The sequence below is a fragment of the Sarcophilus harrisii genome, chromosome 6 (genome assembly GCF_902635505.1).
Source record: "Sarcophilus harrisii chromosome 6, mSarHar1.11, whole genome shotgun sequence".
Lineage (NCBI taxonomy): Eukaryota > Metazoa > Chordata > Mammalia > Dasyuromorphia > Dasyuridae > Sarcophilus > Sarcophilus harrisii.
Window position 1 is genome coordinate 182,163,748 of NC_045431.1, and position 24,527 is coordinate 182,188,274.

The 24,527-nt window shown below is 36.6% G+C and overlaps 1 protein-coding gene across 4 annotated transcripts in view; it reads right to left on the minus strand.

Moving 5' to 3' along the window:
- Positions 1 to 24,527, minus strand: part of AFAP1 (actin filament associated protein 1) — a 222,814-nt gene that overhangs the window by 47,637 nt on the left and 150,650 nt on the right. For all 4 annotated transcript variants that reach the window (XM_003773408.3, XM_031941769.1, XM_031941768.1 and 1 more), the window contains 3 exons: positions 23,568 to 23,649; positions 16,545 to 16,694; positions 5,030 to 5,241 (listed from right to left, as the gene is read on the minus strand). In XM_003773408.3, the coding sequence (XP_003773456.1) occupies positions 5,030 to 5,241; positions 16,545 to 16,694; positions 23,568 to 23,649 (444 nt within the window). The remainder of the gene's footprint in view (positions 1 to 5,029; positions 5,242 to 16,544; positions 16,695 to 23,567; positions 23,650 to 24,527) is intronic.

Here is a 24,527-nt window from a genome sequence, read left to right on the forward strand (position 1 = left end):
TTTCTAGGAATGAGTACTCAAAAATGTAGAAAAGAGAGTTGTTCTAGATTTTTTTAATGTGCAAAAAAGTTAATTTGAGGAGCTTCAGGAGGCAGAAGCATGGCATTTTCAAAACTATTATATTGAATTTATTATATTCTTTAAAAAATTCTTTTGTATCCAATAAAGATTTATACTTTTATAAATGACTCACTTTTTGATAGCTCCAAACACCACTTCCTGCATACCCATTTAGAGGCAACCTAGATTTCTAAGCCTAAGGTCTCCAAGAATAGTGTTGCTCTCTTCCCGAATCCCCAGATCATTAGCCTTGCTTCCAACTTAGCTCCCACATCCATCATCCAGGGAATAAGTCTTTGTGGAGAGTTGGATTCTCCCAACAACTGCCTCTGCAAACCTTTAGCCCCTGCCTCAGTAGCCACAGCTACTAAAAATACAAAAAAGAAAGTTCTCATCCTCAAATTCTTAGAAAGTCAAATGGTTGGACATCAGAAATGATTATGATTTTAGCAGTTAATTAGCACCCACTTTACCATTTAAAGGACTATGGGGTCTTTCCTTCTGCCTTTCAACTGTTCCTTCCTATATGTGTTCTCTACTAGAATGGAGGGAGGGATTGTCATGCTTTTCTATTTATACCTCCAGTGCTTAACACAGATCCTTGCATATGGTAAGTGATTGCTAAATGTTTTTTTTTTTTTTTTTTCTATTCATTTGTTTCCATGTGTCAGGCATAAAATAACCTTCCCAAACATAACATTTTTTAAAAGATAAAAATATTTTTAAAGTACTCAAGAGGCTATTATCAGTACCATTAAAACCATAGCATGGGGGGAAGGGGGCGGCACATCACTGATTTCAGAGTCAACAAGAGCTCAACCTCTGACACATACTGGCTGTGAAACCCTAGTCTACAAATTCAATGCCCAAACAGTTCTCTACAATTATAAACCACAGAGCACTTTCGAATTTCCATCAGTAGAGGGAGTTCCTTCATCAAAAATTCCCTAAGCCAATAAAATGACAATAAAATGGGGGGGGGGGGGGGGAATGATGAGATTTCAGGTATCATATTTCATTATCTCAGTTTCCTCACCTGCAAAACATAAGGGTTGGGCCTGATATCCTCCAAGTTCCCTTAAAGAAGAAGCATAAAGGATGCTGCCCACAATATTCCCAATCCAGCTCAAAGTAGCTTAAAATGCAATTGGGGAAATAGTTAAAATAAAATAGAACATAGATTATGTTAATTTATGATGTTTCAAGTTAATAAGCAGCCCAAAAGGTCTTCCATCTGAGGCTAGCACCATTGCCTCTGAATCTATAATCAATGTAGTTATCTCATTTCTCTGTATTAAACTTAATTCAATACTTCATGGATTTGTGATTTCATTGGTTAAAATATTGCTTCAACTGAGGCAGATAACAATCTTTGTGCCTTAACAGACACAATCTTTCAAAGAATATAGCCCAAAACTTCAACAATGTATGAATATCTTACTATTAGTTGTATATAATTTACAAGGTATTGATGAAAAAAAAAGATAGTCTATCTATTCGACTTCTAAGCTCCTTTAAGACAAGGATAATTTTCTGCTTCTTTTTGTATCCCCAACCCTTAGTAGAGGTGCTTGGTACATAGTAGGTGCTTAAATGTTTGTTTTCACTGTTACTATACTCAGAGCATTAATATTATGATTATCCCCATCACACAGATAAGGAAACTGACATCCAAGTGACTTACTCAAGAACAAAGAGTTTATAAAACCCAAAGCTGGGTTTCCTAGCTCTAAATCCAGAATTTTTGCTTCTACCAACATTGGGGAAGTTTTAAGAGTGGACATAACAAAATACAACTCTAGGCTTTGCACTGATAGTATCTATGGTTGGGAGAAAGTTGTTGCTTTAGTACACTTTTTAGAACTAGAAAAAAAATAGAACAAATACTTTAAAAGTCTGTTTACTTTGGTCCTGAGGATCTCTGACAAAAGAAAAAAAAAAAACACTTGCTTTTAGCCACTGGAGATATTGATCAAAATTTTAAACTCTTGCCATCACTCAAGATGCTGGATCAACCACTCAGGATCTGAGAAGTATATCCATTCATCTGAGTCTTCTGAACTGAACCTTCATTTCTAGAAGTAGTTATAAAAATGCTGCTTTTCAAGGACTTGTCATATACCGAAGCAACTATCATATGAAATGACTCTAGATGAGGAAAATCATAAAACTGGTATTCACCTAAAACTTAACCTAACAAACAAAAATATAGATTAAAAAAAAAAAACTCCAAATCAGATTACTTATGATTTTGGTGACTATTCCTTTCATACCCTGCATATCTCCCCAGACAAAGTCTTGGGGTAATACTAACCATTTCTTCTCACAGTACCTTGCACCTCCTGCTACCTTCTATTCAGAACATTGCCAATATCTATTGTATCTACACAAACAACGTCTCTGAGATCTTCTGATTTCCTTTCCATCTCCACCTTCAAAGTTCTTAAGTGGATTTTGACTATACTTCTATCTAAATTAGTACAGCCTCAAAATTACGACTTCAGGCTCATAGTACAAATTAAGAAATTGATATTTTGAGAGATAAATAAATCTGCATGAGATAATGAATGGAAGGAAGGAAGGGAGGAAAGAGGAAGAAAAGGAAGGAGGGAGGGAGGGAGGGAAGAAGGAAGGAAGTGAAAGAGAGGAGAGAGAAAGATAAATGAATTTCTGCCCCTAAACCTCAGCCACCTCCTGACTGGGGATTTTTGTACCTACTGACAGACCTCCTTGATGCTTAATTTCTCACCTGTCTGAACTGCCTACTACTGAGAGCTTCACTAAATAAATACTTCCCATGTTTCACCCTTTTGCCATTATCAGCATGATCTGCCTGTACTTTTTCTTGCCATGGATTAATGACTTGCATTCAGAGGTAAGAGTGGGCCCTAAGAAGTTTTTGGCTTTGCTTCCATACTCAGATTTCTGGTCTTTGTTTAATTCTGAGAGAGACTCAATTGTAGGTTGGACATGGCTTAGTCTTGTCAAATCCACTGTCACAACAAAGTATGAGTTTTGATGCCTTCTTTTTCTCACCTCTACTTCAGATTCTAAAATCCCAAGATCATAAAATAAAAGAGTTATAAGGGACCCCAAAAGTTTAAAAAATGTTAATCCCTTCTTCTTAGGCAATAGCTATCTCTATAATTCTTGGAGACATGCTTAAGGATCTGTGATTTCAATAGCATGATTGTTCCCTCTGATATAGACCGAATCTAGTCAAACTCAAAACTAAAGAAAAATTCCCTTCACAACATCTCTGATAAATAGTTCTAGACCATCTTCTTGAATGCTTCAGTGATGGAAAACTCACTTAGCACATGAGGTAGCCCAATATCCATTGTTGGCCAACTAATTGTCAGGAAGCTTTTCCTTATGTTGAGCCTAAACCTGGGTCTCTATAACTTCCTCTATTATTGTTTTTGGTTCTGTCTTCTGGGATCATGAAGAACAGGTTCTTTTATTTAACAGTCTTTCAGATAGCATTATCTGCCTAATTCTTTTTAAAGAAATACAAAAGCAAGAATTTTATCAGGGAGTATAACAGAAAGAATGATGGATTAGAGCCAGAGGTACTACATTCAAATCCTGCCTTATTTCCTTTTACAATAATTGGTAAGCCATTTAAAACTTTCTGGGTCTGTTTCCTCTTCTATAAAATGAGAGGTTTGGGTTCAAATACTGATCTTTAGATTTGGTAAGCAGATTGCTATTTGTATCTGTTTCTCACATAATAGCATTACTTATAATAGATGGTAAATAAAAGGACCTCCTTGAAGATTATTATTCAATTGTTTCAGTCATGTCCAATTCTGTGAGTTCATCTGGACTTTTTTTTTGGCAAAGATATTACTTTGGTTGGCCATTTGCTTCTCCAGTTCATTTAATAGATGAAGAAACCGAGGCTTGTTTGGGTTAAGTGACTTGCCCAGGGTCACATACTTCATATAATGTCTGAGCTAAATTTTAATTCAGAAAGAGGAGTCCTCTTAAATTGAAGTCCAGAGACACCTAGCTTCATATCCTTAAAGATAGGGGTTGGATTAATATTTGCCATTGTACATTCAACTACTAGTAAAGTGCTTTGGACAGAGTGAGTACTTATTAAATATTTGTTGAGAGAATTTGTTGGTGAATGACTAAGTGAATGGGATTTGGCAGAACAAACACAAAGAACAGAATTGTGTTCCCACACCAATCAACAAACACAGAACCAATCAACAAACACAGAACCAAGTCATTGCTTGGTTTCATAAGGATTTTTGAATGAATGGATTTGAATGAATAGTTTTAAAATATGTTTCCTGCTTCCTTTCTTCCTCTCTCCCTTCCTTCTTTCTCTCTTTCCTTCCTCTTTTTTCCTTCTCTCTTTCCTTTTCCTTCTTTCTTCCCTGTTTTCCTTCATTTTTCTTCCTTCCTTCTTTCCTTCTCTTCTTCCTTCCCTCCTTTTTCTTTCCTTCTTCCTATTTCCTTCTCTCTCTTTCCTTCCTTTGTTCTTTCCTTTCTTCCTTCCTTCTCCCTTTCTTTCTCTTCTCTTTTTCTTTCCTTCCTACTTTCCTTCCTTCTCTCTTTTCTTCTTCCTTCCTATTTTTCTTCCTTCCTTCCTTCTTTCTCTTTCCTTTTCCTTCCTATTTTCCTTATGCCCTGTTTTCCTTCCTATTTTTCTTCCTTCCTTCCTGGCAATCAGGGTTAAGTGGCTTGCCCATACCTAGTAAAGTGTTTGAAGCCACATTTGACCTCAAGCCATGATCTTTCAAAAGCGGATCAGGTATAGGAGAGGTAGATAGAATACAGCACGCAGATCAGAGTGAAAAGACCAAGGCAAGAAAGCAGAAAAACAGAACAAAAATAAGAGTAGGACAGAATATGAAGAATCTGGATCAGCAGCAGAGTCTGAGCCCATTTCTCAGCAGGGAAATACTATCTGGTGTGCAGCCCTGGGAAGCCCGGCCCCTCACACATACCGCACCTCTAGTACAGCGACTTCCTGCCCATTTCGAAGCAAACGGAATGTCAAGGGGTGTTTGGAATCCAAGCCTGGAATCACTTCACAGCCGCGGAGAGGGATGGAAACAATATGGGTCTTCAGATCTGTCCTGTCCTTGTGGAAAATGAGCTTATTATCTTTCACTCTGCACCAACGTTCCCGCCAGCGGTTATTCGAGAGCACGTTTAGATAGCCTGCAGTAAAAACAAATGTTAAGACACTTTATCTGTCCCAGAAAAGAGGGGGCTTGGTTAGAATTATGGTAGCTCTCTCTAGCTTCTTTTTCAAGGAAGAGAGCAGGGGAGGAATGGGGATGGGATTCAAAGAAGCTAATACTTGTCAAATAAATCCATTCCACAATACTATAAAATTGTAAATGGAGAAAGAGAGAAAAAAGTTCCCCAAGAACTCAGAGTATTCCATATATTCTTTGCACTTAAGATCAGGTTAGAAGTGAATTGTGCTCCCAAAGTCTGTTTTTGTTCCAGGTACCACAACTTCAATGCTGGGCTTTAGGGGAATCATTTATATTATGGTCCAAAACAATGATAGAAAATAAAATGCTTAGCATGAATTGCAACATATGATTTGAAACAAAATATTTAAAATATCATATATTGGTGGGGGGAAATGGGAAAATATTTTGTTTGTTTTTCACTCAAGGCATGTGAAAAAGTTTTCAAATCTTTTCTTCTCTTTCTGTCTCTGTGTGTCTCTCTGTGTCTTCTTTGTCTCTGCCTCTCTCTCTCACTGTCTCTCTGTCTCTGCCTCTCTCTGTCTCTTTTTCTCTGTGTGTGTATCTCTGTCTCCCTTCTGTCTTTCTCTGTCTCTGTCTCATAGGGGAAGGTAGAAGGGTGAGAAAATGAATTTTTAATTGAAATAAATTTTACAAATAATGTATGTAAAGTACTTTACTAATCAGCTGTTGTTATGATTAATAAATAATGGGTGGCTATCTTCAAATGCAAGAGAATTAAGAATAGAGGTTACAGAGGGCAAAAGAAAAGCCCTCCAAAGAACACCAAAAGGTATTAATTACAGAGAGAGAGATTTCAGCTTCATAAATGGAAGACCATTTTAAAACTAAAGATCTCAAACAATGAAATACACTGTCTTGTGGTAGCAAGTTCCACATTACTGAAAGTATTTAATTAGCAGCCTACATAACTACTTGTCAGAGATGTGGCTAGGGTATTCTTTCTTTAAAAAATTCAATTATCTTTTTATTTTCAGTTTCACATTCTCTTCCTCTCTACAAGCCTTCCTCCACCCATTAAGAAAGCAAGAAATATGATATCCATTACACAGATGAAGTCATGCAAAACATTTTTCTGCATTAGCCATGTTCCCCCCACTCCCCACCTCCCAAAAGCAAGAAAAATAAAGAGAAAAAATATGGTTCAATCTGCACTCTAAATTCATCATTTCTCTGTTTGGATGTGGAGTGCATTTTTCCATCATGAGTTTAAGAGCACTCAAATATTGGTTTGGTAATTAAACTAAGATCAAATTCTGAGTCAAATATCTCTTTATAAGTAATTCTATGAACTGTGAAGCTGGCACACAATAGGTACTTAATATTTATTGAATGAATAAATGGAAGCTGATAATCATAGAATGTCAGGATAAGAAGAAAATAAAAAGCTAAACTTTTTTTTAACCCAACTCCAACTAAGAGTAGTCCATTCATAATACAACAGGACTGTATTTTTAAGACATTTTATTGATTCATCTGAGAATCCTAAAATCATCATCTTGATTTTATAAATGGGGAAGTGCTGGGCTCCAGATCATTGCCCAAATCAGTGGTAACACAACCTAAGCATGAACAATAATAGGATTAGGTTATACACATTCTCTCATTATTATTTCTAGCAACCCTGTGAAGGCAACAAACTGTTTGCAGATTAAGAAACAGTGTGTCAAAGAAGACATGGAAGAAATGAATGAAAGTACATCCTTTGACTACCTAGTTCATGCAGACGCTGTTCTGGGCTACAAAGTTCTGCTGAAATGGAGGGAGAGGAAAATTGATTACATCCTTCCAATATGAAAATTATTATTCCCTTCCAAAATAAAGGAAGGGATGCAGATTTCACACCATAATTAAGAACATCCTAACAATTAAAACTAAATACTTTAAGAAGGGGTGAGTTCCTCATTACTGGAAGTATTCTAGTTGAGGCAATTCTCCATACCATTTACTTTAAAAATGTTTATGGTATTGAACTGAATGATTCACAATGGTTCCCACTGCTTCAACAATGATCAACATAGATTCCCAAACTTTTATCTCCTGTGCCACTTTGACTCTCAAGCTCCAGTCTTGTTTCCACAGTCTTGTGAATATTTCTAGATGCTTGCCCAAGTTGGAACCCAAAAATGACCAAGTCAAAAATAAACTCATCCTCTTTTAATGGAACTTTGGTTTTATACAGAGTAAGGAGAGCTGCATTTGAATTAGGCCTCAATAATCTCAAACCGTATGGCCTTGCAGTCACTTTTCCTCTTATCATTGCTTTCCTTCTCTGAAAAAAAAATGGGGATAAAAACATTTACAATTATCTACTTTCTAAGGTTTGTTTTCTAAAAAATATGATATAAATGTTTTATGTTTATAATTGTTGGCATGTTGGGATGCAGGTTTATATTTCATAGTGTGGTTTGACTAGACAGTTGAATTGGATCACAGGGTTTAGATTTGAAAGGGAATTTAGAGATAATCCAATTTTCTCCCTGCTCACCTCCAATCCCACTCCCACCCTGTCTAAAGTCATAAAGGCAGGATTCAAACCCAGGTCCTCTGATGCGAATTCCAGTTCTTTTAATACTACTCTACCTTGATTGAACTAAATTGTTGAGCTGAATGAAGGGATAATAACATTTTTTCAATTTGTGGCATAGGAAAAACATTTCCAAAATTCACATGAATTACATTTCTTTGAACATTATAAGTTTTCTCAATTACATATACAAATAAGACCTAATCTATCTAGTTTTCAGTTTCTTCCCTTGGAAATATGGAAGCAGCTAGAGAGATGATCTCTTCCAGCTCCAAATCTTATGAAGTATGATTCTAGAACTAAAAAACTTACTTCAGGTCACAAGCCTTTTTCTTAGATATTAACAAAAGCAAGAAACAGATTTACTCAAGTGAGACTCTGTGGTCTTCTTGTGTTTACAAAACACAAGATCCTATGTTTCAATTGACTTTTAAACTATTTCTCAAAGTAACATACTCGAAGACAAAATACAGGGTAAGAAACCGAAACAGAGAAAGAGTTAAAGTGACTTATCCAAAATCCCCTGACACATTTGTAATACAGTCAGGATTGTTTCTCTAGTTGAAGGTAAAGTAGCAAGTGATGGTGCTCTCAATGAAATGGATCCTCATAAACACAAGTTAGGTTTTTCCATCATATTTTTCCCATCTGTACATGGAGAGTTTTTTGGCTGTTTCAACAAACAAACAAACAAAAAAGTCCTAAAGGAAGACTTGGGAGGTCAAAGCTATTTGCACAGATCTTTCTATAATATTAATACTCAACAATAAGTTTTTTTTAAGTGCATGTCATAGGCAACAAAATACAAACAGGAAACAGATAATCCCTGATCTCAATGAGCATCATCCCCCCCACCATGTACACACACCCCAATTCATTTTAGACCTCTTCATCATCCTTTCTGTTTCATAATTAAGTGCTCTCAGTATGATCTGCCTAAGTTAGTTGGGTTGGGTGCCAAACTTGGTTTTCTCATTTCAAAGATTGCTTCTTCTTCAAACAGCTAGAGGATGATTGTCAAATTTAAATCAATCATGGACATTTGTCAAGATCAGATTATGGGCCAAGCTTTACCAAGATATAGTAATAGGAGGAAGAGGAGGAGGAGTATTAGGAGGAGGAGGAGCAGTAATGGTGATGACAGTGGTAATAATAATAGTAGCAGTGGTGGTGGTGGTGTATTAGTAATGGTAGTAATAATAATAGTAGTAGCACAGTAGCAGTGGTGGTAAGTGGTAATAGTATTGGTGATGGTAGTAGTAGTAGTAATGGTAATATGGTAGCAGCGGTGGTGGTGATAATAGTAGTAATAGAAACAGTGGTGGTGGTAATAGTAATATTGGTAGTAGTGGTAGTAGTAGTGATGATAATGGTAGTAGTAGTATCACAGTAGGAGCCATAATGGTGGTGGTAATAGTAATAATAGCAGTGGTAGTAGTAATGATGGTAATTGTAGTAGTAGTAATATAGTAGCAATAGTGGTGGTGATATGGTAAAAGTAATAGTAGCAGTGGTAGTAGTAATAATGGTAATAGTAGTAGTAGTAACATAGTAGCAGGTAGTAATATGATAATAGCAATAGTAGAAATGGTAGGAGTAATGATGGTAATAGTGGTAATAGTAACATATTAGCAGGTAGTAGTATGATAACAGTAATAGTACTAGTAGCAGTGGTAGTAATAATGATGGTAATATTAGTAGTAGTAATATAGTAGCAGCAGTGGTGATGTAATAGTAGCAATAGTAATAGCAGCAGTAGTAGTAATAGTAGCAATACTAACGTGATGGTAGTAATAGTAATAACAGTAGCAATGGTAGTAGTAATGATGGTAATAGTAATAATATAGTAGGAGCAGTGGTGGTAGTGATAGAAGTAGTAGTAATAATGGTAGTGGTGGTAATAGTAGTAGTAGTAGTAGTAATAGTAGTGGTGGTGATGGTAATAGTAGCAGGGCTGTAGTAGTGATGGTGGTGGTAGTGGTGACATATTATTAATATTATTTTGCCTCCTCCCTCACCTCATAGTGGCCTTGGGATCTCAAAAGCTATGTTGGCTGAGCTCCAGCTCTGGTAAGTAGTTTTTTGTTGTTGTTGTTTTCAGTCATTTCAGTTATGTCCAACCCTTCATGACCCTATTTAGAGTTTTCTCAGCAAAGATATTAGAGTAGTTTGCCATTTCTTTCTCTTATTCATTTTACCGATGAGGAAACTGAGGCAAACAAGGTGAAGTAATTTCGTCAGTAAGTGTTTGAGGTCAGATTTGAACTGAGGAAGATGAGCCTTTCTGACTTCAGGCTTGGCGTTCTATCCACTGCACTAGCTGGTATTGAATTATAGGCACCTATATTGGACCTATTGATTATCTCAGCACTTACAAATCACATTACCTTTGCTCCTCTAAATGCATATTCTCTGCCTTCACTTATTAGAATTAGAATGTCAATTTCTTGAGGACAAAACTGTTCTTGGTTTTGTTTTTTCTATAACCAGCACCTAGTATATTGTAATTGCTATAACAAATGTTTCTTGAATTGAATTGGATCATGTTTTAGGCTGTGGGATGAGGATGTTCTAGATGCTAACCCACTGGTCCAAAAGGATTAATCTTTGTTCCAAAGCGATTTAATTTCCACACAGGATATAATTTATTCCCAAGACTGCATTTGGCCAAATGTCATTAAAACACCATGACTTCTCTGGAAAATGATGTACTAGACACAGCAGGCATTGTTAGTATATTGGGGGAAAGAAAAGGATTCCTGGATTTAGTCTCTGGCTTTCCAGAAGCTGTCCAATTTATATTTAGCATGTTTCTATTTCAAGTAGAATTAATACAAATAGGAGATTGAATGACATTTTACTTAAACCTGAAATTTTTATGAAATGACTGATCCTTTATTTTCTTCCTCGGATTTCTTTTCAGTCCTCAAAGGAGAAAGTAATAAATCACACTAGTCAACAATCCCAGTTTTTTTTATGTTTTGAACAATACTATCATTTCTTGTTTTAAGTTTTTTGGATATTGCCTCTGATTCTGGAATTATAACTTCAGAGCTTAAATCAAAATAATACATCAAAGATCCTGAGCACCTCACAGCTTCCTCAAAATGGGAAATCCAAATGCCAGGAAAAGAGAAAGGATTTGTAGAGAGGAGATTTAGATTAGGCCTCTTAGAAAACAACCTATTCCCATGACCAAGACACTCCACAAGTGTAGCCCTCAAGTTCTTCAATGTAAAATGAGGGGGTTGTCTTAGATCATTTCTAAGGTTCCACCCAACTATGATATTCTTTGATCTAGGGATAAACATGGACCCTTGTGCACATTCAATATTCTGCCTGGGTAAAATCTTTCACTTCTTCAGAAATCTCCCAAAAGATGAACCAAAGCAGGAGCTGACACTTTTCCCAATGGAAATGCCAAGTCAGTATTTTTTATTTCCTAATAGAAGAAAGGGAAGATATTGTAGCTGTTTTGGAAAACATATTGGGTTAAATATGTGACCTTTTTTTTGACTTAAAAAATTTCTTGTCAAAATTCAAATATTCCAGAAAGGTCATGATTTATTGAGTCAATCAGTTGATGCTTGAGCAAGGTTTAGAATTCCATTATTTTAGAACTGAAGGTAGTCTTAGAAGATATTTTTTGTTTCCCAAAAAGACCTCTTTCAAAGGTCTGAACTCTAGATCCACATAGGATAACAAATTCAGAACTGAAAGATACCAGGGAAAGATACCAGATCCAATGCACTCATTTTATAGACCAGGACTTCTTACACTTTTTCCAACTCTGACCCCTTTTCACCCAAGGAATTTTTACATGACCTAGATATATAGGTATATAAAATAGGTATACAAAGCAAATCTTTACTGATAATAAATCATAATTTCACAGCCTTCCCATTCAGGTACGAGACCCATTTAGGGTCATGAACCCATGAAGATGGGTTATAGATGAAACAATTAATGCACAGAGAGGATTCTAACACAGTTAATGTCTGAGGCAGAATTTGAACTCGGGTCACTCTGACTCCAAGCCCAGTACACCATTGGTTTTAAAGACAAACAAAAACAGGTACTAACATGGAGATAATGATTCCTATTGGGCACATATTAATCTGGAAAATCCCAAATTAGTAATATCTATATCTTATTGCATTTTTGTTTATTTTGCTGTTTCCCCATTACATTTTAATCTGGGATGTTTCTACCAACTCAAGAGTATAGTAGGCAGTAGTCTGATATCTGCCTTACATCATGTTTTTCGGCTTCTTATTAACCTTAATACTGGACAAATGCCTCAGCTTCCTTATCTGTAAAATGATAGGGTAGGACATGATAAGCTAACTTTTGATGATATTTTATAATAAACTCTATTCAGTAAATAAAAGTCCTGTTTAACATCCTCAGTAGTTGTTTAGTCAACCTCTGCTGGAATATTTCCAGAGAGAGGGAACTCATTATCTGATGAGCCAGTCCAGTCCAGTCCATTTTTAGATTGCTTCAGTGGTGAAAAAGCTTTTATATTTTCCTGAGCACAAACTTCCTGCCATGTAATTTCCTATCTTTGGCTCTGACTGTATCCTCTGGGACCAAGTAAAATAATGCTAATCATTCCTCTTCCAAATGACAATTCTTTACATATCTAGGACAATGATCATTGATTCAGTCAGCTGGCCCTTTCCCTCCCTCCCAGCTTCCCCAAGTCTTCTTTTCTCTATGTTAGACTCACAATCTCTACATATAGTCCCCATGTGGGATTAGATCTCTCCACTCTTTTCATCACACTTCTTGTTGTTCAGTAATTTCAATCATATCCAACTCTTTGTGACCCCATTTGAGATTTTCTTGACAAAAATACTGAAGAGGTTTGCCATTTCCTTCTCCAGATCATTTTATAGATGAGGAAACTGAGGCAAACAGAGTTAAGTGACTTGCCCAGGGTTACATAGCTAGTGTCCAAGACTTAGTTCTGAATTCCTAACTTCACTTAATATGGTTTCCAGGATAACTATAATAACTTCCCTTTATCATATTAGGAAATGAAAAATACTAACAGTGTTTCCATTTGGAAAAGTATCAGCCCTTTCTCTGGTTCATCTTTTGGAAGAATTGACAAGGTAGAGCCACTTGAGGTAGGGAACTGCTAAGTGTGAGAAGGTCCATGTGTATCCCTATGATCAAACAGAATCAGAGATGGGTAGAACCTTAAAAATTATCTAATCCAACTCTTTTCATGTTACAGATACAAAAATTGAGCTCTCAAGCTATGGGGTAACTTCTTGACTCCAGGCTCAGCAGTCTATCTACTGCATCATCTGGCTAACTAGGTGATTCATCACACTAAGAACCCTGAACTGGATGCACTCCACAATTTTTGACATATTTCCCAAAAAGAGGTGTCCCCAACTGTATACAATAATCCAGATCAGTCTGAATAACACATCCTCATGTTACATCTCAGAGGGTGATTAAGTGATATACTGATGATTACTCAGACAATAGATAAACACAAACTGAGATGCTCCCCACAAGATCACTTCTTGCCCTCTCACCACATTGCCTCTTCTACCTCAATTAATCAAAAAACATTTATTAAATACTTACTCTGTGCCAAACACAATGATCAATATTGCAGATACAAGCACATACATAAGCCAGCTTGCCTTTCGTGCATATATTATCTAATTAATCCTCACAACAATCCTATCAGGAAGAACTGGTTTTTTATCTCCCATTTACAAATGAGGAAAATGAGAGTCAAGGAAATTAGCAACTTGTGCATGGTCACACAGGTGTCAGAAGTAGGTACTGAACTTAGGGCTTTCTGACCCTAAGAACATAGTGTTTCTCTGTAGCTCCATCTCCCACTTGCAAATGATGGTTATTTCCATCAGAGTACCCCTATGAGGATGGACACTGAACACAAACCTGTTGAACATTACAGTGCCTGGCACATAGTAGTCACTTAGTAAACACTAGCTGAGAGAATGAACTTGAATTAAAAATAAATTCAATAAATCTCTGTTAAACATCTATCATGGGCAAACCTAGCAATGGTAAAAGAGGTAAAGGGAATTCCCTCCATGTGTGAAATTATGTTAATTCCTTCACTCAATAAAATTATAGTCCCTGTCCCTATTCTATGTGCAATGAAGGTACTGAGCTCTGCAATTTTATTTGAGATAATTGACTTTTGAAAGCTGCCAAAAGAGCAGATCTGGTAAATAATAAAGCTGGGGAATTTTATTTTGGGTGTAGCTATAAAATGTCAAGATGTATTTTCTGGTGTAGTTGTTAACTGTGGTCAGATGATAACTTCGCAAAAGGCATTTCAAAACAGTTTTGATGAATGAAAGCATGATAAGAATAAATGTAGCTTCCTCTACTCCATTACCCCCATGTGAACTATTTTGGAGATGCTTAAAATTATCTGAAAAAGTAAGTCTGGATCTATCTGTTAAAGAATTGTCCCTATTGATTACTAAGAACATCTCAAATTGCTCCTCTATTAGTAGCAAGTTCCTTAAAGAACTTCAGTCACTGAGGCAAGTCAGTTGAGAGTATATTTTTGATCTTTTGAAATCCTCAAATCACATGCTTTGGGTGTTCACTACGGTCATTTCCATCTGGGACCAGTGCTGATCATTCTAAGTAATCCTAAAAAGCCGTATTTGTCTGCCATCTGACCAGAAGTGCTTCTCAGTCCTGTGGTGTTTTCTGAGAAGTTAAATATTTAGGTTGGGCTAGGTTGTCTGGAAAGTCTTTTTAATTCCACCATTTCATGTTCTAAAGTCATTTCTAGCTCTTCCTTATGTTCTTAGATCACCTTCTGCTCTAACATTCCATGTTCTATGTTCTAATATTCTGTGCTCTCAGGTCCTTTCTACTTATGGCATTCTAGGTTTTAAAGTCCTTTTCATCTCTGACATTCTTCAACAGGATGTTTGCTACCCATCCATCGTTCCTCCTATTGCTGGGTCCCATCTGGCTCTGCCATTTTTTATTTTCTTTATTCTCAGATCCCTTTTAGCTGTGCTTTCTGTGATTCTCTGACTGCAAAATTGTAGTTAAAAGCACATAATAATCCCACTTTTCAGGAATCTCACCCACTGATCTGCCTTCCAAGTGGGAGGTCTATTTTTCTTATATCCATTTTATCAGTGAGAATCTACTGCGATCCAGCTGTTCCCACTGTATTTCATGGAAGAGTTGAGTTTCGAACTCACAGCACCTCATCCCTGCCATGGCTGTCTTCAGCCCAACTAGTTCAGAATTTCCTCTCTGTGGGGAAGCAGATCAGCAGCTGCAGCAGGCTCAATCTGGCAGGATTTGAGTGCTGGGCCTCTACTGAGATCACCCTTTTTCTTGATATTTCACAGCTGGGCTTACAGCTGGAAATAGATCTTTTCAAAATAATTTTCTTTTTACTGACATCCAGAAGAAAGCATTTGTCTGATCCCTACTCCCTCACCCTCTGAATGCAAAATTAAGTGACAATTTAAAAATTTTGTGCAAGAAAGATATTCTTTCCAGAGAACCAAAATCTGAAAAAAGTAGATGATGCCTTTCAAAAGAAACACACATGGGTAATTATAAGGCGACTGATTTACAGTGATCGGATATGCCTCTGACAGACACTCTGCAAAACCATTTATTTGATTATATGCTCACAAATAGAAACCTAGCCTTGTTGAGTTAGAATTAACTAAGTAAGGTTAATTGCCGAGTCTTCCAAATACATGAGGCTTCTATTCCCTGACTCTCCCATGCAGAGTGTGGGGCCCTCCCATCTCAACTTCCCTCCTGTTCTCTCACTAAATCTGTCACCATTCCCCAAGTTGGGCAATTCCACCATCTGTGTTCCCTTCTTGAAATCCCAGGTTTTAGTATCCTACCAACTGGGTTCACTAAAAATCCTTGGGAAGATAAGACAATTGTAGGATGTTAGAGTGAGAAGGGACTTCAGACAATAACTGAACTGCAAAATCATAAGATTTCAAGTGCAAAGAGAGAAAAAAAAACATAATAATTTTCAGTGACTTGACAGAAGAGAAAGCCCAGGGTTTACCCAATAATACATGTTTAGCAAATAACAGGACCAGGATTCAAACCCAGGGCTTCTTTCTAACAGTCCATTATCATCTCAAAATTTCCTAAGATCCTAATACTTTATAAAAGGAATTTGTTTATTATAAAAACAATTCTGTCAGTTACTATCACCTCCCTGAAATCCTCTCCTCTGCTTCTTCTTGCCACAAAAATTCTCAAAACTTCCTCCATTTGCCTGTCTAGGCATTACCACTTAATATCTTGCATTCCAGTTTGTACAACCACCATTCTAACAAAACTTAGTACTAAAGATCTCTTATTTGCTAAATCTACTGTCTTATCTCCTCCTTTATCCTCCTTTGACCTCAAGAGCTTTCAACATCACTGATGACCTCTTTCCCTAAAACTGTTCTCACTTTGTCTCCCACCTGGTATCTCTACATTGGCAATCCTTCATGCAAAGACTGTATTCCTTTCTTCCTTCTCTCTTGGAAGAAGTCTTACTGATAGTGAGTGCAAAGGTCAAATTTGTTGTCATAATTAAAATTACAAATGAGGTGAGACCTTAACAGAAATGCTGGTATGGAGGTAAAATTCTGTACTCCCAAAGAAGAGAGAAAATACCCCCTCCCCATTTAAAGTTTCCCAAAACACCCTCTTACCACAGGTGGGCACATCTTCCTCAGCTGACGAGGTCTGTTCATCTGTTGACGGTTTTTTCTTTCCTAGACCAATGATCTTGGTAATCTTTTTCCCAGTGACTTTTGTCACTGTCCCCTTGGCTTCTGACTTTGAACTTTTTTTCCTTTTAACTATAAAAAAGGGAGGAAAAATCCATAAGTGTGTTGTAGAAACAGTCAATTAGGGAAAAAAATCAAAGTAATTGGATCTTATGTCTAGAGATAAAAGAAACCTTATGATTCTGGGCTCCACAAGGTATATGAACAGATTACAGGGAATCCTTAGTTGAGAAAATAATTACATCTCTATTTTCACTAGCCTCAAATACAAATGTAAAATCTCATTTGAGTATGAGTTTAAAAAAAAAGATTAACGCAACTCACTTTCTGACTTTACCAGACAACCAAAGGCTGGCTACCCATCTCACAAAAGGATTAAGTCCTTCTATCTTAAAGACCATTCAAGTGAATCCCATCACTTTACAAATGAGGACAAGAAAGCTAGGGGGATTAAAACACCTCCTTATGGTCAAACATTTAGTGTCAGAGGGAGGATTTGAACCAAGATTCCTTGAGTCCAGGGTTATCACCAATGCCATCAACTTCCTGAACTATGTTCCCTCCCTTAAATATAAAACTATCAAGAATGGATAGAAAGAGCAACTCCAATCTTAAAATGATTGTAATACTATTAGAAAATAGCATTTACATTATGTTTTATGGTTTACAAAACTCTTTACACAATGGTAACTTTGAAGGAGGCAGGAGCAAAATCATTTGCTCATGTTTGTATGGTTAATAAGTGGATAATAATAAGTCCAAATTCAATTCTCCTTCCACTATATTACAAAAATCATGAAAAACATCATACCAGGCTTTTGGGAGAAAGAAGACACTTTTGAAAAGATTCAAGGAATCAATTAAGGAGCCTTTATGGTCTCTTCCATAAAGGAAGATCTTTGATCCAAATGTTTTGATTGTTTGCACATTATCTCCCTATCCTCCATCCCCATTTAGAATGTATATTCCTTGAGGTTAGGATCATTTTTTTTTTTTTTTTTTTGGTCTTTCTTTATATCCCTAATGCTTAGCATAGTGCCTATAACATAGAGGTTATTAAGTGGAAAGGGGGCATTTGAATCCAGTTCCTCTGATTAAAACCCAAGGCTGTTTCTGCTACACAATGCCTTCCTAATATGCTGGATTACTTCTTTTAAATTTCTTGACACTGTGTTGATACCAAGGAAGCATGTGAAGCCATCCATCAATCATCTCTGGCTCTTCCTATAGGATCCACCCACCTCCTTTTTCTGCCACGTGTGTGACTGATGGCATCCTTTCTGTAATTTCTCCCAAACAATTCCTTCTTGATAATATGTGGTAACCAACCCACACCCGCCATATGCCTCTCCATTGTCCTCTGGGTGACCCTCAGCTTTTAATCCTACAGAGACTATGGTATTCCATGACTCACAGTCACAGAGCACCACCAGAAGAATTCTGAAGCTAAAAAGATGATCCTTTGTTTCAGGAAGAAGCTAGAGGTCATTCATTATAAGCACTACATAATTTCCCAAAGGCAAGCCACCCCCTTCTCTCCTTTTCATTTCTGGCCCCAGTTCATTATCATTCTTGGATTGCATAAACTTTTATTTATTCTCTCTCTCTCTCTGTGTGTGTCTGTCTGTCTCTCTGTCTCTCTCTCTTTCTTTGTCTCTCTGTCTCTCTCTTTGTTGCTCTCTGTCTCTGTTTCTCTATTTCCTTCTCTCTCTCTCTTTGAGTCTATCCATCTATCTCTATATGTGTCTCTGTCTCTGTCTTTATCTTTGTCTCTTTGTTTCTCTCTCAACCTTTTGTCATCTCTGTCTTTCTGGTCTCAGTTTCCACTACCCTATGCTTTCTCCATGAAGAAAGTGAAGTTCTTTGTTATTGAGTGGCTGTTATTCTTTTGTTGGCTTCTTGTACAAAGTAAAGAAGGCTGACCACAATTCAAAACAAGCAAGACAACCAAATAGATCAAAGGCCTGCATGATAATACTAAAAATTCAGACATTGGAGTCATACACAGTAAAACAAAGGGCCCCTTTTCAAAAATAAAACACTCAAATCTATTTATGATGCTTTATCTAAAGGCTCATCTGTACTACAATTATCATTTGACATATTGGTGTAATGGTAGGGTAACTAGTATCCTGCATGTTCAGCCTAAGCTAAGCACTCCAAAGAAACTGTGGATGCCCTTCCTCAGAACCATTCCTAAACTGATATTTCATTTGAATATCAAGAAGATAACTTCATACCAGACTTAAGCTAAGCGTGAAGAAGAACTCCTACAGCTTTTAGGTCAAGAGAATTATAGGACTCAGAAAAAAACAGGATGGAGAGTGAAGAGGATAGGAAGAAAAGATAGGGAAAGAGAAAAAGAGAGACAGAGACAGAGATAAAGAGAGATAGAGACAGAGAGACAGATGAGATTTGGTGGCACATGGTGATACGAACAACAGAGGTCCTGTTACCCTGAATTACAAAATAGTTCATCATCAGAAGATTGGACACTATGTAATCTTTTATTTTTATCCCCAGCAATTCAGGAAGAAACACCTATTGAGGGACAGGGACCTGAGAAATCTCAGATCTTGTTCAGTCCCCAATAAGCCGTCAGGGACTGGAAGAAAAATCAGAACCTGCTTCCAAGGTATCATAGAAATAGTCAGGAATATAGAGAGGTAATGTGGTATAATAGACAGACTTTAAATATAGTTCTTTCAGAGGTCTAGGCAAAGTCCAACTCTGAGTAAATCACCTCTTCTCAGTGCCCAAAAGTTGCCTGATCTCAGAGGTCCCAATACCAGTGAAATCACACATCTAGTTTAAAACAAATGATATTGTGAAATTTTATTTCTTAAACAAGTTAGCCCATATAAATTAATTTATGATAAGTATAGTAGATTGAGAGATGACCTCAAAGCCAGGAAGAACTGGGTCTTTGAGGTCTTATCAATGAAACATATAACTATGTGACCCTAAGCAAATATCTTGTTTCCAAAAGATAGATCCACATCTGTATTGTTAGAGGGAGTCTTCTAACCTAGTGTTCCTTAACTTAATGAAATCATGGATTTGGGGGTGGAGGGGAAATAAATAAATCCACAAAATCACAGAATGTGGGAGGTATAAAGTACTTTAGGAAAAATTACCCAGAATGTTAGAGCTAGAAGGGACCATGGGAATCCTGTAGCTCAAGGCATTCATTTTATAGATAAGGAAACACTTATTAAAAAAAAAAAAAAAAAAAAAAGAGAGAGCAAAGAATTCTTAGTCTACTACACAGTTCATAGTAGAAAATATGGTGAGTTTTCAAATGGTAGACACAGGCAAAATAGGCTGAGTGGGTTACGGAAAAGCAAATGGAAGAACAAAACACATTTTAAACTTTTATGCAATTTACATCTTTGACATTTGTGCATCCAGCCTACAACCTAAGCAGGAAAATGTGAACAATCTAAATGCATGCCTTTAAACTCTACAAATCATTTTATCAGGATGGGTGGGGGGTGAGTTATTATCGCCCAAAGTATTTATTCAATGCTTTAGCCAATAGTTCCCTGTCTAAACTAGCTTATAATAGATCTGTGAAGTGGTGGGTGTGGACACGTCCAGTCCTGTTAGTTCTGCCCCAAGAGTCTCCACTCTCTCAGACTCCTCTCTTTTTACATAGACAGTCATTTTAATGAGATGCACACCCAGGGTCATTATTTTTGCATTATATGGCTTACTTTGCCAAAACTTAAGGGATGGATCCATCACCCTTGAAAGAAAAAGAGGGGAAAAGAAGGAGAATTCTTCAGGGAAAGCAAGTCATTGTGGCTTTGGACAGATGTGTACTGGAATGTACCAAACCAGGAGGAGCAATTGGATTTCAGGATGAGTTCCAGGAAGCAGTGAAATAAGTCCGTGTTATGGTGCTAATAGAGATAGATTTGTCTAGAACCTTACAACTTGACAAAAGAAAAATATGGGCTCTGAATTAAAGCCAGAACAAGCTTAAAAGAACAAGGCCATATACAACATGGAGAACTTGTACCACAGAATCAGAGCGCATAATAGCAAAAAGTGACTTAAGAAAACATGTAGTCTAACTCTCTCCATTACCAGATGGGGAAATTGAGGCTCAGAGAAAAAAAGGACTTCTCATAGAATCACAGACTCTAATAGAATTAGAATGAACTTGAGGGACTACTTCCCATCCAATTCAGAAATCTTTTCAACAAAGAACAATGGCCACATCTAGACTTTGCCTTCACATTTCTGTGCAAAGATCATAGGCATTTAGACTTAGAACAATAAAAGACTTAGTGGTCATCTGGTCCGCCCACACTATTTTTATAGATTAGGAAACTGAGATTTAGAGAGATTAAGTGACCTGATCAATAATAAGCAAATGGCAAAACCAGGTCAAACCACTGTCCTGTCTCCAAATGCAGCATTCTTTGCACTATACCACACTGACCACAGAATGAATAATGTGAGCCTTCTGTATCTCCTCAGCTGTCTCTTGACTATACTCCTACAACCCACTTCCTAAATTCTTGAGTTCTTCCTTGAGCTTCCATTTTGTACAAGGGCCCAGATGCTTTCTTCCACCCCCACTGTCTGTCAGGCCCCTTCTATGTTTTCTTTTTCTTTTAGAATTTAAGTTCCCCAGAAGGCAGGAACTATTTTTCTTTTGGTTTATATTTGAATCTCCCAGTGCCTGGCAGATGAGATGAGATGAGATGAGATGAGATGAGATGAGATGAGATGAGATGAGATGAGATGAGATAATGTAACATAACGTAACATAATGTAACACAACATAATAAAACATAACATAGTATGACATAATATAATGTAACAATATAAAATGATATATAAATGATAAAAATATGATATAAATGATAAAAACATGATATATAATAATAAAATATAATTTAATGACTACTCGGTAAATACTAATAATAATAAATATTTTTAAAATTTAAATTTAATCTAATAAAATTAATAAAACATTGCTTAACCCAAATTAGTTCTCTTTACATTACACTGAAAAACTAAACCTCTAAGAAACCTTACTTGCCTCAAATGATAAACAAGAATACACATTTCTAAAGTACCTTTAAGTCCACATAGTACCTTCCCCACAAAACTTTTATGAAACAGGCTATGTATTCATTAACTATTCACTTTTTACAAATAAGAAAATTAAGGGACTCCACAAGATGAACTGACTTTCCCAGAAATATACTGTTATAAAGTTTAAAAGGGGATTCAAATACACATCTCTTCTGACTCCAAGACCAGCCCTCTATCTGTTGACTTTCTTTTAAAAACTGTGAAATGATCGATGAGTTTTCAATGCACTTTTATTTATACCGTTGTATAAAGTGGGAGTGTGGGCAAAAGCACCAGAGCAAAAGAGTTTTTAATTTATCAAAATGTCCAGAGGTAGAACTTACTTCCAAATATCCAAACTTGCAGAAAGAGGAACAAACAAAGAGAAACAAAACACTCAGAGTAGAAAACTCCCATTTTTAAACACTACATGGAGACTGCAGTCTATTTCCTGTCAGAGTCAAATTTAAAGATAGCTTTCCTGTTGTTAATCATATATGACATGCCCTGAGGAAGACATAGATAACACTTTTCCATGAATAACTTCCTAAAGAGAAAAACTATCATTTATTCCCTGGGGAGAAGGGGGAAAATCACTTGTGATCAAAGCAGAGGTTGTGCCCTTCACTAGGGCACTCTCCACCATAAACTGGCTAGACAAGTAACTCAATCCACATATTGTGGGTCTCTCAGATTAGGATTTTTAGGAATGAAGAGGATTTCCATTTGGGTCATCCTGACTTCAGCTGCATTCCCATTCCATTTCATTCCATAAAATACATTTTTATTAAGCACCTACTATGTGTAAAAGATTAAATTTGTTATTTAAGGTCACAACAGTGGAAAACAGAAAGACTTAAAGGTATATATACCATCTGGGAGAGTACAGCGGGGAGGAAAAAGTGAATATGATGAAAAAATATGATTTAAGGAAGAAAATGAGAAGAAACAAATGAGGCAAGTCAGAGATGACTTTTTATACTTCCCATTGGTTCTATTGTCTATGGTAAATACCACTCTCTCCAAGAAGTCCTCCTTCTGATCCTCAAGCCAGCAATAACCTTTCACCTCACATTATAAGTCATTTGTCATTTTTTTTCCATTACATTTCATCTGTCTCATGCTAGAATGTAAGGCTTATGAGAGCAAAGCCAGCATCTCAGGATTAGTACTTGGTAGGAGCTTAACAAATGTTTGTTGAAGTGAAATGGTGATTATCTCAATTGATTAGAATTGCACTAATAAGACAAAGGTCCTCAAGCTCATGTCTTGGCATCTGTTGCACCAGGCACCCTTTCCCTTAGGTTAGGGAATAAACTCCAATCAAGACAAGATGACAAGATCTGAAATTCAATTTTATTGTTATACTCTTTCCATTGTCCTCTGTATCATAAACTACAATGAAAACGTCCTGATACCATAAAACTCTTGGAAGATTTTCAAGCTCAGTTAGCTCAACTCTCTCATTTTACTGATTAGAACTCAATTTTCCTTGCAAGATGAGATAACTTGCCCAAGAAAATAATAAACAGGAAATAAGCAAAAAATAGGATTTGAACTGAAGTCTTAGAACTCCAGACTTATTGCTTTTCCCATTACAGTAAACTGTCTTTTTCTATGTTTTACTAAAGAACCCTTGTTGGGATTAAAATAAAACTCAGACATTGGGAAAATCTGAGGAAGTAAGAACTAATCATAGCTAGACTTGAAATCTATCAGATCTTTCTTCACTCCACTAAATGGTAAAACAACCATCTAGCTTCCACATCACTTAAGTTAGTAATCAAATTGGCCTTCAGACCAATCAGACTTTTTATCATTTTTGAACAATGGAGGACCATCCTCAAGACTCACCTTGTTCTTTTCCATTGCACATGGTAATTCCATTTTCTGCACCTCCTTCCCCATCTGAACTCGGTCTCTCTGAGGACAGTTTCTGCATGGACAAAAGGATAAGATCATTCCTGTAGTGGTCATATTGGCTCTGCAGTGGGTCAAGCATCAATTAAAATTTTTCTGGAATGTGAAATCTAAGAGGATCAAATCCTAATCTATCCAGAAGGTAATCATAAGATACCTAAGAACACAAAGACAGAGTTTGGATGCTTACATCACTGTTAAAGCACTGGAAATCAAATGGAACACCATCATCCTGCAGTTATTCTAACAGATGCTGTGGGATCTACTTCACTCTGCTAACTATTTCCATAGGTTTGGTCTTTCATATAGTCTACAAAAGTCATCTGCTCTCCAAAAATGATTCCCCTCAAAATCTGCAGTGCCCTTGATGAGATTCATTAGCATTTCCTAATGGTCCCCGTGTCACAGAGAGGCAAATGCTTTCTGGGAAAAAAAATATTAACAATTCTACTTATAGATACAAACAAGTTCCTACTGGAATCAACTTTGGCCTCAATTTCTTCATCTGTAAAATGTATGTATTAACTCACATTTACATGGCATTTTAAGTTGCTGGGTTTTTTAAAAAATTATCAGTTGAATTCTTAAAATGTGAGTTTTTCCCCACAACAAATTTATGGGGGTAGAGAATATTACTATTATTTTCCCTAGAAATTTCTTCAAATGACAGCATTGCCTGCAAGAATACCATGTATCTCCAGGGAGTTCAAGGACCAGTTGATGTATAAGTTCATAAAGGTAAGGACCTAGAAAGGAAATATTCTGAAAGAAACTTCAGGGCATGTTTTAATTTAGTTTTTAATTTTTCTTGCTATCCCTTAGCATTTTCTATAGTGGTTGACACTAAGAGGGGCTTAATTTGACTTGTCTCTTACAATTGTATGTTTTACATAA